We start from the raw sequence: 15,994 nt of genomic DNA on the forward strand, positions 1-15,994 counted from the left end.
CCCAGTGCACGTGGAAAGCATTTAATGAACAGTATTTAAGGGGAGAGAGAGAGCAGGTAAAGCCAGGTCCATCCCCCTCCAGAGGACTCCACTGTACTCAATAGAAAGACCCTGGAGAATCCTAATCTTTGGATCTTCTCCGCCCAAGAAATTTCAAAATTAGTTCTATATCCTTATCTCCTTCTTACCGTGGCTAAATTATTTTGTGTCGGTCTCGCTGTCCCCAGCTAGATCATGTCCAGTACTAAGTCTACCAAACTCTCCCAGGCCCAACATAAAGTTCTGCACGCGGGAGGCGCTCAGTACTTCCTCTTGCTGGCCCGAAGAGTAAGGGGAGAAAGCTTTTTAGTTCTCGTCGGTAACCTCCTACTGCTTCTGCTAAGCAGGGGGACAGACCCTCCCGGGTAAGGAGTGGGGAAACTGAGGCCCAGAGAGTATAAGAAATTTTCCCGAGGCCAGACAGCAGGGGCAGAAGTGGGACTAAAAGTCGGATTTACGGCCCCCACCGCTGCCCGGGGCTCCGATTTGCCCCAAGATCGGCCCTGGGCCCTAGTCCCGTTTTTGTTACTTTGCCCGGGGAGGGGGCGGGGGGCTTGATCATCTGCAGACTCCCGGGAAGTGCCAGGAATCCAGGAAGCAGGTGGCCGGCTCTCGGCCGTGCTGTGCGTTAACTGACTCATCTGTTCTCCGCCAGCGGCAGCCGGGCTCCCCACTCCCCCGCCCCGGCCCGCTTCCGGCCGTCGCTCAAACACAGTAGGCAATTAAGCCCAATTAAAACATCTCTCACCCGGGCCCGAGTCCCCATCTGACTGACAGCGAGATTGGGGGATACGAAGGAGGAGCGAGGAGCCTCGAGGGGTCTCCACCGCGGACCACCCTTTCCCCCCAACGGCCCCCGGCGGGGAAGGCGCTGGTTGTTGGGTTTTTTATGGTATTTGTTAAGCGCTTACTATGTGCCGGGCACTGTTCTAAACGCTGGGGTAGATACAAGATAATCAGGTGGCACACAGTCCCTGTCCCACAAGGGGCTCGCAGTCTTAATCCCCATCAATCTTAACCCCCATTTTACAGATGCTGTAACTGAGGCCCAGAGAAGTGAAGTGACGTGACTGCGAGCCTGTTGTTGGTTAGGGATTGTCTCTATTTATTGCTGAATTGTACTTTCCAAGGGCTTAGTACAGTGCTCTGCACACAGTAAGCGCTCAATAAATACAATTGAATGAATCTGCCCAAGGTCACACAGCAGGCAAGTGGTGGAGCCGGGATTAGACTCCCATGTCCGTGCTCTATCCACTAGGCCACGCTGCTTCTTTAGGGGAGTTGTCTGTCCCACCCACCACTCGGTAGCCAATAGTACTTATTGGGCACCTACTATAGGTAAAGCACTATCCTGGGTATCTACTGTGGGCAGAGCTCTATGGTGGACGCCTACCGTGTGCCTACCCGCAGGCAGGGCTCCGTGCTGAGCACTGGCCGCGGGCAGAGCATTGTTCCGAGGATCTGGGAAAGTGAGAACAACTGAGATAGAAAATATAGTTCCTGCCCCCGAGAGCTCAGTCCAGAGCCCGAGAGAGGTAGTGGATGCATGACACCATCCTAAAGTAACTTCTGCAGACTAGGATGGCCCCGGGCTCACTTCCTCTCAACTAGACTTTGTGAATCTTGGGAATTACTGGACAATCACCACACAAACACACACACATGTGTCTCTGTTGTCTGTGTGAGAACAAGGAGGTAGGCACTAGAGGGTGCTGGGGTGACAGATAGGTGAGGGACTGTGGGCTTGTGTGTACGTGTGCAGCCTGTCTAAATGGTATTTACTGATCGTTTGCCGGGTGCAAAACACTGTACTGTGCCCTTGGAAGAGCAGACTGGCAGCCACTGAAGGGCAGGACTGTGTCTCCTCTCTGCTCTGTGTGGTTTGTGTGTGTCTAAACTGCGGACATTTGAGGCTGCTTCGTCCTACGTTTATTATTTCTCCCCGTTGGCATCCGCATCCTGCCTTTTCCCCTTCTGGATCTCTACGGGTTTGGGAGAGATTCCAGCAGCTCTCCCCTCCTCCCCACCCTTCTCTTATCCTGCCTGGCCGCCTCCCCGCGCAGGGCTGCCGGCAGAAGAACCGACGGCTGCAAGAGAGGGAGAGAGGGAGTCGCCATGGCCAGCAGCGGCCCCTCGGCTCCTGCCCGGGCCGGCGCTTTCCTCGAATTGACGCCTTCGGGTGGGAGGGGGCGGTGGGCCGGGAGAGGGGCCACCCGCTAGGCCGGGATCCCGGCCAGACCACTGGCTCTCCCTTCGCCTGGAGGAAAGCCGTCCCCGGCTCCTCGCATCTGCACTGCAGTCTCGTTGGCTCCGCTGCTGCGCGAAGCCTTCCGAATTCGGGTGCGTGGCGGGGAGGGGGATGGAAGCAGGATCCCGCTCCCCTGACCCTTGGAACCCGGGAGGGTGTGGAAGAGGGGGTGACTCCCAGATCCCGAAAAGAGGTCGCTGGCCAGGAGCCTATCAGCGATGGGTCGACCCCCGGACCCCCACCCTCGAGACCCAAGCCCCCACCTTCATCCCCGGCCCCTAATGTTGCTGGACAGGGCCGTCTGCTGCCACATGAGTGGCCAGCTCACTGTTTCTCTCTCCCTCCTCCTCGCCTTGCTCTCGACCTTCATGCCCGGCCCCATGCTTGGGTTTTCGGGGTCCCCTAAAGAGGGAGAGGGGAGTGGCGGGGGAAGGGATGGGAGGGGGGATCTTCGAGCCGCTAATTAGGCCTGGACTGGCCAGAGCTCCGGACACTCAGTGCTGGAACATCACACGCCCCTTTCCGTCCAGGGCCTTTTCTAAGCCTGGTCCAGAGCCCCCCCCCCCCCCCCCCCCCCCCCACATAACAGTAGCAGGGAGAGAGGGCAGGAGAAGTTGGGACTTAATGATGATGTAACCTACACTTTACCTAATCTTTCAATTTTCCCCAAAGTACTTCCCCATCCTTCACTTCCTTTTTCCTCCATCACTACGGACAAGAAGAGAGGAAGAGCAGGGACCTTACACCCATTGTACAGAGGAAACAGAGGCCCATGGAGGTTCAGCGACTTGTCCAAGGTCACACAGCAGAGCGAAGACAGAGCTAGGTCTAGAATCCGGGTACCCCAATTCCCAGCCTCTCTCTCCATTCTCCAGGTCGCGCTGCCTCCCCGTGGGGTGAAACACTCTAACGTGGACCCCTCTCCAGCTCAAGCCTCACGGGCCGGCCGGTCCGGACCTTGCCCCCCACTCCCTTCCCCCCAGGGAGGGTTCCTTTAAGAAACAGGCCCGAGCAACCGTGGCTCCCCCCGTCTCCCTAACCCCTGACCCTGGGGTGGGGTGGGTAGCCCCAGCCAAGATGTTGCGGGTTCGGCTTACCGTGGGCAGGAGGAGGAGGAGCGTGAGAAAGGAGGCCTTTGTGGAGGCGGGCATCTTCGATTAGGAGGCGGGGGGCGATGCCTGGCAATTGGGGGTGGTCAGACCTGGGGCGGGCAGGGAAGGGGGAGGCGGCGGGGACTGCTGCAGGCTCCGGGAGCAACCTCGGGGCGCCAGCTGGGCTCGAAGATCTGCGAAGAGAAGCAGGAAGGTTGATTACTCGAACAGGACCTGTCCGGGCCGAAGCAAGGCCAAAGCCGGCCTCCTCACCACCCAGACCGAGGGACTGGGGATGCCTGGGTCGTTAGTCCCTGGTGGGACACTCAGGGCTGGGGGAAGGGCAGCTGGGAGAAGGGAGGGGCAGGCAATCAATCAATCGTTTTTACTGAGGTCCTACTGTATTAAGATCTTGGGAGAATATAGTAGACCAGGGTTGGTAGACACGTTCCCTGCCCACAAGGAGCTATCAGAGGAGAAAGACATCAGTATGTTTTCTCTAGACTGGAGCTCGTTGTGGGCAGGGATTATCTCTCTTTATTGCTCCATTGTACTTTCCCAAGAGCTTAGTATAATGTTCTGCACATAGTAAGCACTCAGTAAGTACAACTGAATGAATATAAATCAATTACTGATATGCACATAAGGGCTGTGGGGCTGAGGGAGGGGGGAATAAAGAGAGCAAATTCCAATGCAAGGGCAATGCAGAAGGAAGTGGAAGAGGATATGAGGGCTTAGTCAGGGAAGGTCTCTGGAGGCATTGTGGTGGGAACGCGCGTGGGAACCCCTGAGATGGTGCTAGTGATGGGACTGGGGTTAGGGGAGGAGGACCTCTACAAAGATTCTACAAAGATTGGGGTACGGGAGGAAGAGAACTGGAGGGGGGTTAGGGTCAGAAGAGCCCCCTGGGGCACAGTGCTAAGAGCTGGGCCAGGTGCAGTCAGTCAGTCAATCGTATTTGTTGAGTGCTTACTGTGTGCAGAGCACTGTCATAAGCTCTTGGGAGAATCCAATAAATCAGAGACATTCCCTACCCACAACGAGTTTACAGTATAATAACATTGGTGTCGGTGAAGTTGGGGATAACACTGGGGGACAGCTGGGGCAGGGGAAGAGGAGGACTGATGCAAGGTTCGGGGGAGGGGGTCACTGGTCTTAGGTTCGGGTAGGGTGGGGTGGGCCAGTAGGTTTAGCATCCACAGGTACAGGCCAAGTCCACTCTGGCTCCCGCGACCTCCGGCGACCGGTCCCGACCAATCAGAAGGGAGAAAGCGGGAGAGACCTAGACGCCATCCCAGACCCCTCTGCTGGGGTCCTTCGGGGTCAATCCTTCCATCCCCCAGCCTCCAATCGAGCCCACCCTTTTGGTCCCCTCAGCAGAAAGCAACTTTAATGGCTTGAGAGGGAAGAGGCGGGATGGGGAGCGACCAGAGCGTCGATGCGTGAGTGGGCGCCTCGCCTAAATTGGCCCCCGCTTGCATTTTGGTGGAGGTCCCGTTGCAATGGGGCTTCCTGCGGGGGTGTGCTGAGCCACAGTCGCCGGTGAGAAAAAGGCGCCTTCTCTGTCCGTCTCTGGCGGCCCCGCCCCGCTAATAAGGCAGATGAATCGGACGCTCCGCCTGGTCGGAGCCCTCACGGCCCTCGCAACTGGAGGGAATTCGATTAGCGTTGCGCGCAGGCTGGCTTCAGCTGCATCTGATAAGTAGCGCGGTAGCACTTCCCGGAGGGGTCACTCTGGGCCACGGGTCAGGAGTCTGGCGGAGGCGGAACAAACACTGCAGGCCAGGGAGGGGAGGGGGCCACTCCAGATATTGCACACAACGTGTAAATTCCCCTCTTCCACCCTCGGGCGTGTTTATAGAAACCTTCCTGTCCATGCCCATCCTGACTCCCTCCTTCTGGAACTCCGTCCCCGGGAGGGGCGAGGATGGTTCTTCCAGCCCTGCCCCCCACTCCCCTCCCACCCACACTGAGGATGAAGCTGTGGCCTTGCCTCTCGGTAACTTAATGCAATGGATGAGCAGGGGTTCCACTTCTTTTTCTAGCTCAGTATGGAGTTTAATTCTCCAGCAAGGCAACAACACCCACCTTCCAGGAGGCTGCAGGGCTGAACGCCCCCCTCCTCTAGCCCCCTGCCGCAGGTCAAGCCAGGACAGGGACCAAGCAGGATCAGGGGCCAGAGTGGATGGGGGAACCGCACTGGACAGCTCTTCCCTCTGGATGGATTCCAGTTAATCAATCAATCGATGGTATTTATGGAGCTCTAACTGTGTGCAGAGCAGTTCACTAATCGCTGGAAAAGTACACTGCAACAGAGCTGGTAGGCACATTCCCTGCCCACAATAAGCTTAACAGGAAATAAATGTGTGCCTGCTTACCTTCCTTCCACTCTACTCTCTCCCTTTCTCTCCCTCCTTCACAGGGTGCCCTGCTCTGGGTTTCGCCAGTGATGCCCAATCCCTTCCCTTCAGTCAATTAAGAAACCCTGTCCCCACAGAGAAATGATCTGATCGTCACCCTTTACTTTTTCCCAGCACTCAGTACAGTGCTCTGCACAAGATAGGCACTCAGTAAACACTGTGACCATGACAACAACTATTGCTGGCTAGGGGCTGAATGTTTTCCCCAACCCATCCAGCTACCCCAACCAGCTGCTGGCAAGGCGCCTCTGCCTTTTTCTGCACGATGCCCTCTGACCTTGGTGTTGGGCTAGCTGGCTCAGCAAGGTGGTCCCACTTGACCCCCCAAAACCTGGGGGGGGTGGGCAGTCAGAAAGTACCACACTCAAGCCTCTGTCAGTATGCGCCAAACAAATCCTAACTGCGCCTGAGTGCCCAGTTTCTTACCCATCAATCAATGTGACATTGTGGGCAGGCACTCTCCATTAACCACAGCCATGAGTTGGAGAGGCGAAGGTAAAGAAGGTCTATGGATAATCCAAAGAAAAACTCACCTCCACCAACCGTTTCATACCCCTGCCCAGCACTCAGTTGTCCAGAGATGATTGGGTTAGGATCCTGCCACATTTCCCCCTCTCTCCCACCCCCTGCCCAAAACACTCACACTATGGACTGACTGCTGGCGGGGAAAGAAAGAATGTGTCTGGAAAGGGTTATAGGGCATCCTTGAGTTTCCTTGGAATGGGCACAGCCAGGCCGAGGGGCAGGGGGGTGGGGACCATGTTACCCCCCCTTGGCAGATAAATCTAAGCTGTAATAATGATAATAGTAAAAGAATAATAATAATTGTGGTATCAGTTAAGTGCTCACTATTTGCCAGCCACTATACTAAGCGCTGGGGTAGATATAAGATTACAAGATCCTACATGAGGCTCACAGATTAAGTAGTAGGGAGAACAGGTATTGAATCCCCATTTTACAGATGAGAGAACTGAGGCCCAGAGAAGTTAAGTGACTTGTCCAAGGTCACCCAGCAGAAAAGTGGCAGAGTAGGATTAGAACTCAGGTCCTCTGACTGTTAGGCCTATGCTCTTTCCACTAGGTCATTTTGCTTCTCAATCCTCTTGTGCTCCAACCCAACCCAATTCTTGCTGGAGGGGATAATGGCAGGGAAGGCAAAGGAGCAGGGGCTTAAGGAACTTTAAGGTCCCATCTTCTCCAGGAGCTCTTCTCCGATTAAGCTCTCCCCCTCACCCCCCCCCGCCCATCTCCCTCTCCCTGCTGTGTTGTCTATGCACTTGGATCTGTGACTTTTGGTCATATGACATTTGCCCCACCCTCAACCCACAGAACTTATGAATATATCTTTAAATTATAAATTATAAATTATTATTAACCTCTATCTCTCCTTCCACAATGTAGTAAATTCACTGTGAGCAGGGAATGTGTCTGCCGACTCCGTTGTATTGTACCCTCCCAAGCACTTAGTACAGTACTGTACACATCGTAACCGCTCAGTAATTAGTACTGATCATGTTGACAGCTCTAGGATAACCAGATCCCTCCACTCTGGGATCCCAGATATGGGAAGGGGCCACATAAGGTCATTTAATCCAACCCCCAGCTTCCAGTTAGGTGAGTGCCAAATTCATTTGGGTTAGACGGATGTCTGTGGGTGAAGACTTCCTGGGCCCGAGGTCACGGGGACCTGCAGGGCTCAAGGTCTGTTTCTGAAATCCTTGGCCCAGATCCCGTTCCAGTTGGGTGAAAGCCCAGAGCAGCAGACCACGGCAACATGCGAATGACAGCAGATCTTGGGTTGTGAGGAGAAAGGGAGGGAAAAACAGCTCCAGAGTCTTTGGATAACTTGAAACCAATTCTTGAGTCTAGGGATGAACCGTCCTACTGCCTTATTTCTCCAGTGGAAAAGATATTCAAATCACCTGTTGCCTTCTTTTTCCAGGGGACATCAATCAATCAATGATAGTTGTTAAGTGCTTACTGTGTACTCAGCATTTAGGAGAGTACAATACAGCAGAATTGGTAGACATATTTCCTGCCCACCAGTGGCTTACAATCTAGATGTGGTACAGTGCTAAGTGCTTAGTACAGTGCTTCGCACACAGTAAGTGGTCAATTGAATGAATGAATGAATGAATGAATGAATGGAGCCAGTTTTTAAAGGCTGATGGTAGGATATCAAGTGCTTAAGGGGTTCAGATCCTCGGGCAAGTGTGATGCCGAAGGGAGAGGGGTTAGGGGAAATGAATAACTTAGTGGGGGAAGGTCTCTTGGAGAAGATAATGATTTTAATAAGACTTTGAAGTTGGGGAGAGTGGTGGACTGTAATTATCACCAATGGTATTTGAGCCCTTATTCTGTACAAAATACTGTACTAAACAATCTGTACAAAGTGGTCTGTCATATATGGAGGCGGGTGGAGAGATCCAGGCCAGAGGGAGGATGTGGGCAAGTGGTCAATGGTGGGCCAGCTGAGGTTGAGGTACAAAGAGTAGGTTGGCTTTGGAGGAACAAAACGTGCAGGTTGGGTTGTAGTTGGGGATCAGTAAGGTAAGATAGGAGGAGGTAAGCGGAATGAAGCCAATGATGAGGGGTTTCTGTTTGATGCAGAGATGGATTGGAAATCACTGGAAGTTCCTGAGGATCTGGTCAGCAGAGTGCAATACGGACAGAAGTGGGAAGAGACAGGAGGCAGGCAGATCAGTGAGAAGGCTGATGCAGTAGTCGAGGAGGGATAGGAGAAGAGCTTGGATCAGCGTGGTAGCAGTTTGGATGGAGAGGGAAGGTTGGATTTTAGTGATGGGAGGTAGAACTGGCGGGATTTGGCGACAGATCCGCTGCCTTATTTCTCCATTGGGAACAGTAAGTAGGTAAAACAGCATGGAGAAAAAGCATGGCCTAATAGAAAGAAAGTCCTGGGTGTCAGAGGACCAGGGTTCTAATCCCGGCTCTGCCAGTTGCTTGCAGTGTGACCTTGAGCAAATAATTTCTCTATGCTTCAGGTCCCTTCAACTGTAAAATAGGGATTAAATACCTGATATCCCTCCTACTTAGACTCTGAGCCCCGTGAGGAACAAGGACGATGTCTGACCTAATTAATTTGTACCTACCTCAGTGCTTAGAGCAGTTTTTGACACATAGTAAGCACTTAAATATCATAAAACAAAAAACAGATAACCCAGGGTCTCCTCCTATTCTTCCTTCTCCTCCTCCCTCCTGGCAAACCTAGTTCAGGACTCTTCACCCAACAAGCTCTGGACAAGCTGCTGGTCGCCCAGCAAGAATCTGTCACAGTGTTCTGAACCCTAACCATCTCACGGTGGGATCACCAGGGCCACCTTCCCTCTGACACGGATGGAGCACTTGGTCTCAAAGTGGTCCTGCGCAGTCCATCTGTATCTATGAACACCTACTGAGTGCAAAGCACTCTGCCAGGTGCCTGCCTTGAGTAGAGCATTTTATTAAGCACTTGGGACCATAAATCAGGAGAAACACAACCCCTGCTCTTGAGGAGTTTACCATTTACTGAGAATAAACATTGCTTTGAGTGAAAAATAATAATTATAAATTAATAATTATGGCACTTGTTAATCGCTATGTGCCATGCACTGTACAAGATAATCAGTTGCCACAAAGGGCTCTCAGCCTAAGTAGGAGGGAACAGAGAGTTTAATCCCCATTTTGCAGATGAGGAAGTTGAGGCACAGAGAAGTGAAGAGACTTGCCCATGGACACAAGGCAGGCAAGTGGCAGAGATGACATTAGAACCCAGGTCCTCTGACACCCAGGGCCGTGTTTTTTCCACTAGGCCCCTGCTCCTCACTAAAATGAACTTAAGATCATGTGAATCATCTAATTTTCTATTCACCCCAGAATTCTCAGTACCAAGAAAGAGCTCAATTATCTTTACAACTAAACTGAGCTGCAGTGATGAGCTCAAACTGTCTTCCGAGAAGTGAACGGTTTTAGCCTTGAACTACAATTCAGACAAGGCTTGCGGGGAGCTAACAGCCCTTTCTGCTCCCTGTTTCTCCTTATTTTTTGTCTTCCTATGTGACATTGGTTAACCAATAAGATGAAGCTATTACTCACTCTCCCCTTTCTGTTGTTACACTGCCTGTATTCTCATTTCCTTCTCCTCCTGCCTCTTTGAAGTTTTGTGCAGGCAGGGAGGGGTGATGGAAGAGAATGGGCAAGTGGATTTTTGTGGGTTTTTTTTCCACTCCAAGTAAACAGAGACTCATCACATACGTTTGCTGCAGTACAGTCTAAGGGACAGAGCTCTGGGGCTCTCACCACTTGTTCCTGTGTGACCTGGGGCAAGCCTTTTAACCTTGCGGTTTTGCCACCCATAAAAGGGGAAGAATAAGTCTTTCTCCTTTTCCTGCAGCAAATGAAGCCTTGTTGTTTGAAAATGGTCAGCATGTGGATAAGTGCAGGCCATGGCCACCACGGTCACTACATAAAACTGGCCTTGAACCATTGTGTGTGTGTGTGTGTCTGTGAGAGAGCTTGTGCAGGAGAGGACACACATAGGGCAGTGTACACCCGTGTTTGTGTGAAACTAGAAGACAAGGTGGTGGCAACTGTTTAGATGGTAGAAGCTGGCAACATTAGGAAGCTCCAACTAATGGATCCTCCACTGAGTTAAGTGGAAGGTGTAGGAACCTAATTCATCAAAACCTTTCTGTCATGTTTGGTAAATCTTGGGGCATGCAATACAAGCTAAGGTTGGATGGTGCAAACTCAGGTTCAGAGAAGCAACAGGGCCTAATCAATTAGTCAACCAATAGAACAATAATAATAATGATAATGGCATGTATTGAGCACCTACTATGTGTCACACATTGTACTTAGGGCTGGGGCAGATACTACTTTGTATTTATCAGGTCAAATAGAGTCCCTGACCGACACGGGGTTCACAATTTAAGAGGGAGCAAGAACAGGTATTGCATCCCCATTTTTCAGTTGAGGAAACTGAGGCAAAGAGAAGCCAAGGTCACAGGGCAGGCAGGTAGGTGGCGGAGCCAGAATTAAAATCCAAATTCTCCGATTCCCTGGTTTTGGCCACAGAAGGTCATGCCCCCATCTCTGGGCAGAAAAACTCACCAAAACCTACCTCTGGCGTCTCCGCGGCCCGAGGGGCGAGGTAGGTGGAGGGGTGGGCCCCGCCAGGTGAGCAGAGCCCCAGACCTGGCCTGAACTTTCCTTTCCTCCCAAGCGGGGCCCGGCGGTCAACGTTCCCTCCGGCTCCGCGAGGGCCCCAGGGGGCGCCCAGAGTGGAACCACCGGACCTGAACATAGTAAACTCCAGCTACATAGTAAACGCTTATCAAATACCATTATTATTATGATTATTAAGCTCGAAAGTCTCCGGAGGCCCTCTGGGTCCGCGGTGGAGACTAAGCCTGGGGTCAATTGTTTGAGTCCAAAAGAGGATCTTCCAGTCCGGTGGATGTCTGTCCCTGCGACCCGCGGAGCAGACTTTTCAAGCGGGGAGTGGGAAGAGGGGCCCAAGGTCGTTGGGGACCAACAGGAGCTCTGCTCCTTCCAGACCTTCCCTGGAGCGGGAGAGACCGAGATGCCCCTTGGGTCGGCGACTCGCCGGTGGAGATCTCCCCCGGCCCAGCTGGCGATTGTCTCCGCGTGGGTCCACTCGCCCTTGGGTCCACTCGCCCTCCACCCCTCGGGGGATCAACTGGGCTTCGGTCTCTCCCCATTCCCCCGTGGAGATTCACTGGGCTTCGGACCTCGTCCTAACCCCCCCGTGGCCACTCGCTGTGCTTCGATCGCCTCCCTACCTGCCCCCCGCGGCGATTCACTGTGCGTCGGTCCCCTCCCCATCCCACCGCGACGCACCTTCCTTCTGCCAACGCCACCCACTGTCCTTGCTCAGGCCGCTGGCCGGCAGGGATCTCGCCCGGTGTGCCCCCCTCCATCCGCAGGAAACCTCGCCGTCTCCCGAACCCGCATTCTCCCGGACGTGTTTTCCCCTGGGACCCCGCAGCCGGACCCTCTGGGAGCTCGCCCGCCCACCACCCCCCGGCGAGCCCAGATTTCCTCCTGGTCTTGTATGATGCGAGAAGGTGGACCCGCGCCTTCGCCCAGGTGACCAGGGGGCGACCGGGTGAGCAGTGTGGTCAGCGCCCCCCGCCCCCGGTACGAGGCGGTGGAGACCCGAACTGGAACAAGCTGGACGCCCCGCCGGGGTTGACGCACCTGGGGCGTCTCTCCCGCCACCGAGCCCCGGCTGACCCGACAGAAAGCCAGACACCCTCCACCTCCGGGGTGCGGGACTTCGGGGGCAGCTTCCGCGCTCCCAAGCCCGCCTCCCACCCATCGCCTCTCTCTTTTGGAGCTGCTGCTTTTTGGACCCGCTAGGACCGGCACCTTGAAATACCTTCTTGTATCGATGACTAGGGGCGTTCTAAGGGCCGGGAGAGGCCCCTGCCGCCGTTACCTGCGGGCGGAGAATGATCCTTCAGGCCGCGGGATTGTAGAGGAGGGGAGGGGGGAAAAGGCAGGCTAGAGGGGAGGGGGAGAAGGCAAACTGGAGGGGAGAGGGAGAAGGCAAGCTGGAGGGGAGGGGGAGAAGGCAAGCTGGAGGGGAGGGGGAGAAGGCAAGCTGGAGGGGAGGGAGAGGCCTCAGAATTGGTTTGGTTTAAGGGAGGGGAAGCTCTGCAGCCGGGGACGGGGGATTTGGAAGGTCCGTAGAGAAATCTGACTCCCATACTAGACTGCAAACTCCCCGTGGGTAGGGATAACGCCTACCGACTCTATTGTACTATCCCAAGCGCTTAGTCCAGTGGTCTGTACAGAGTAAGCGCTCAAATACCATTGAGTGCAGGAGAGAAAATAGGGGACCAGGACGCGGGGTGAGAGAAGAGTCGAGGGAGCAAAACCGGGGGGAAGATGATGGGGACAGCGGGATCGGCAGGGGCGAGCAGAACCGGGAGGGGGTGAGCAGAATCGGGTGGGGGCGGGGAGGAAAATCGGGCCGGAGTAAAACCGGAGGTGGGGGAAAAAACCGGGGGAAGCAGAACCGGGGGCGGGGGATGGAAGTGGGGGGGGGGAGAAGCAGAGCCGAGGGAGGGAGTAGAAAGGGGGAGGGAGCAGACCGGGGGGGAGGGGAGGGGCAGCAGAACCGGGGGGAGAAGATGAGGGGAGCGTGGATGGCGGGGGGGAGGAGGGGAAGAAGGACCCCGAGGGTGGAGGGGGAGGGTTGGAAGGAGGAACAGGAGGGAACCAAAACCCCCCGCCCCAATCCCGAGAGCCGCAGGAATTCTGGTCCCCAGCCTCATCTCCCGACGAAAACAGACGTGACTTTCATACCAACACGCTGGGGTTGGGCTCCGCGGCGGAGTTGGGATTCTGGAAAGGCGTTGAGCGGGGGGGTTCCTCCCCGCCCCCCCCCCCCCGCCAATTCCCCTTGGGACCCCAGTCTGTGCGGGGGGGAAGGGAGGGGGTCCCTTCTCCTGTATACCCTCTTTTGGGGCAGGCAGCCACGGTTGGGGGCGGGGGAGGGAGGGTACTTAGAGGTCCGCCCTCCCCCCTATCTCTAGGGAAGGAGGAGACGGGGAGGGGAGCGGGACATGGGCTGGAGGGTCTCCGTTCCGCATCATGACGGCCCCGTGGGTGAGAAGGCCAACGGGGCTGCAGCAAAACAACCGTGCGTTTCCACCGGACGAGGGACATAGACACACACGTACACACACACATACACTCACGATGGGAAGGGGCGACAGGTGCGGAGGGAGAGGGAGGGTCTTACCATTGCAGGGAGAATCTGCGTCGAAGAGCCGCCTCCGACCTCCTGTAGGGGGATGGGGGAAAAGGGGGTGGGAGGGCCGGAGCCAAGCAAGGAAACTTGTGAGCGAGTCGGGGCCGCGCACCGCCGTCGGGGGGTGGGGGGTGGGGGAAGGATGGAGATCGCCCAAAGGCTCCTCCGTCCCTGGGGGCGGCCACGGCGCTGGGCAGTGCAAGAATGTGCCGCCGTGGGAAGAGGCGGCGCCCCTCGGCTGGGCTCGGGGGGATAAACAGCCAACTCAGAGGCTGCGGCGGCGAGCCAAAGCCCGTCGGGCTGCCCGGCTCCCGCGCCCCGGTTCCCGCCCCCCTGCCCCTGCCCCGGCTCCCGCACCTGGGCTCCCGCTCCGCTTCCCGGCGCGTCCAGCCCGCAGCCGGTCCTGCGGAGAACGCCGAGCGCCTCCGCACACGGACCTCGACCGGGCGGGGCGAGGAGGGCCGGAGAGCGCGCGTCGGAGCCAATCGCAGCTCGGCCTCTGGAGGCAGCCAATGGGGACGGCGGAGGGGCGGGGATATGCAAATCGGGGCGGCCCGCCCATTTCGCTCTGTCTGTCCCTCGCTTCCAGGACAGCTGGACCGGAGAGGGGTCGCGGAGGAGAGAGGGGAGAGAGATGCGCGCTGGGCGGGGAAGGGAGGGCAGAAAGGATGTCGGGGGAGGCAGGAGGGGGCGATGGGGCAAAGATTTCCACGGCCCCCACCTCCCTCCCTCGCCTCCTGCGGGCGTCCCGAATTAGGAGCCCCCCACCCCATCCCCCCTCCTCCCGGGAGGCGGGACCCAGCTCTGCCCGCCCCCGCCTCCGGGTGTGAATTGGACAGAAGCTGCAGCAATGGCGTTTTGGGGTTGGGAGAGAGGAACCTTATTTTTCCCCCATCCTCTCCCCTCCCGGACCCCGAAAACTCCTCCTCCTCTCTCTTTTCATTCATCCATTCATTCAATATTATTACTATGTGCAGAGCACTGTACTAAACGCTGCCGGATACCTCCTCATCCTGCCTCTTTCCGTCTCTATCTCATCCGACACTCCCCGCTTCACACATTCTCTGGGGAGGAGAGGGTGGGTTTCAGAGGGTTTACTGGGACCCCGGATCCCCCTCTCCTCCTCGAGGTCAGGAACGTGTCTTTCCGTTATCCTTTATTTTTTCTAGGGTATCTGTAAAGTGCTTACTATATGCCAGGCATTGTACTAAACGCTGAGAAAAATACAAGCTAATCGGATTGGACGCAGTGCATGTCCCAGGTGGCTCTCACAGGTTTAATCTCCATTTTACGGATGAGGTAACCGAGGCCCAGAGAAGTAAAGCGACTTACCCAAAGTCACACAGCAGACAAGTGGTAGAGCTGCAATTAGTACTCAGGTCCTTCTGACTCTCAGTCCCGTGTTCCGTTCACGGAACCCTGCTGTTTCCCGAGCATTTAGCACAATGCTCTGCTCCAAGGGGGCATTCAATTGATACCGTTAGTGCTTAGCTACTCTCTCAAACTTCCTCCTGAGGATAAAATGACCTGAAGCCCCAGTTTAACTAGACTGAAAGCTCCTTGAGGTTCAGAGACCATGTGTACTAATTCCGTCGTACTCTCCCAACCACTCAGTTCAATGCTCTGTCGACGGTAGGCATCAGTACCTGTTACTGATTTTTGATTGACAGTCCCAGGCAGCTATAAACTATCTTACCAGAAGAAAGACAGATGTCACAGCCATAAGGTTCAGTCCATCCTGCCTTCATCCCTAGCTGCCCGCCCTCACTGTCGACCCTCAATATCCCTCTCTGAGCTAGGGCATGCTCCACCTGGACTCAGCGGGGGCCCCACAGCATTCTGGCCCCTGTAGCAAGGATGTGACAGAATGCCGAGGGGCTTGAACCCCATATTTTTCCAGGCCCCTGCTTTCACTGCTACTGCTAGGAAAGGGGAGGACAAGTGAGTTTGGGAGAGAGCTTACCCATTCTATTACCCAAAGAATGGACACCCAGTTTGTAGATTATTCTGGCCTTTGACTTCCTCTCCTCCTTCCAGGGTCCTACTTTGCTTTTTTTCATATTCCAGCTGTACCCCACTCGGACAAGGGCCCAAGCTGGGGAAGAGGGGGTCCAGCCCATCTACTTGGTTCATAACCACCGGCAGAATGGGATTTGGAACATTTGGGGATTCAACTCTGGATAAATATTTCAGCTATTTGATAGGGATGAGGACTCAATTTAAATTAGGTACCAGTTCCTTGTATATATGTGTGTGTTTGTATGCACCACCAGTGTGTATTCTGTCCACATAAGCACCTCCCTGTGTGGGTGAGAGAGAGGGAGAACTCTCTCCCCTTCAGGCTGGCAGCCCCTGAGGGTAGAAACCATATCTTCTCACTCTCTCCCTCTCCTGCTCAGGAGCTGTTTGAAGAGTA

General features: G+C 55.2%; 1 protein-coding gene across 6 annotated transcripts in view; it reads right to left on the reverse strand.

Moving 5' to 3' along the window:
* The window catches only part of ADCYAP1R1 (ADCYAP receptor type I), a 50,048-nt gene extending 36,033 nt beyond the window's left edge, over positions 1 to 14,015 (reverse strand). For all 6 annotated transcript variants that reach the window (XM_029077867.2, XM_029077866.2, XM_029077865.2 and 3 more), the window contains exons 1-3: positions 13,936 to 14,015; positions 13,570 to 13,611; positions 3,385 to 3,572 (exon numbers count right to left, since the gene is read on the reverse strand). In XM_029077867.2, the coding sequence (XP_028933700.1) occupies positions 3,385 to 3,438 (54 nt within the window). In that variant the 5' untranslated portion in view covers positions 3,439 to 3,572; positions 13,570 to 13,611; positions 13,936 to 14,015. The remainder of the gene's footprint in view (positions 1 to 3,384; positions 3,573 to 13,569; positions 13,612 to 13,935) is intronic.
* Positions 14,016 to 15,994: the final 1,979 nt, after the last annotated feature.

This window comes from Ornithorhynchus anatinus, chromosome 13 (genome assembly GCF_004115215.2).
Source record: "Ornithorhynchus anatinus isolate Pmale09 chromosome 13, mOrnAna1.pri.v4, whole genome shotgun sequence".
NCBI classification, from domain to species: domain Eukaryota; kingdom Metazoa; phylum Chordata; class Mammalia; order Monotremata; family Ornithorhynchidae; genus Ornithorhynchus; species Ornithorhynchus anatinus.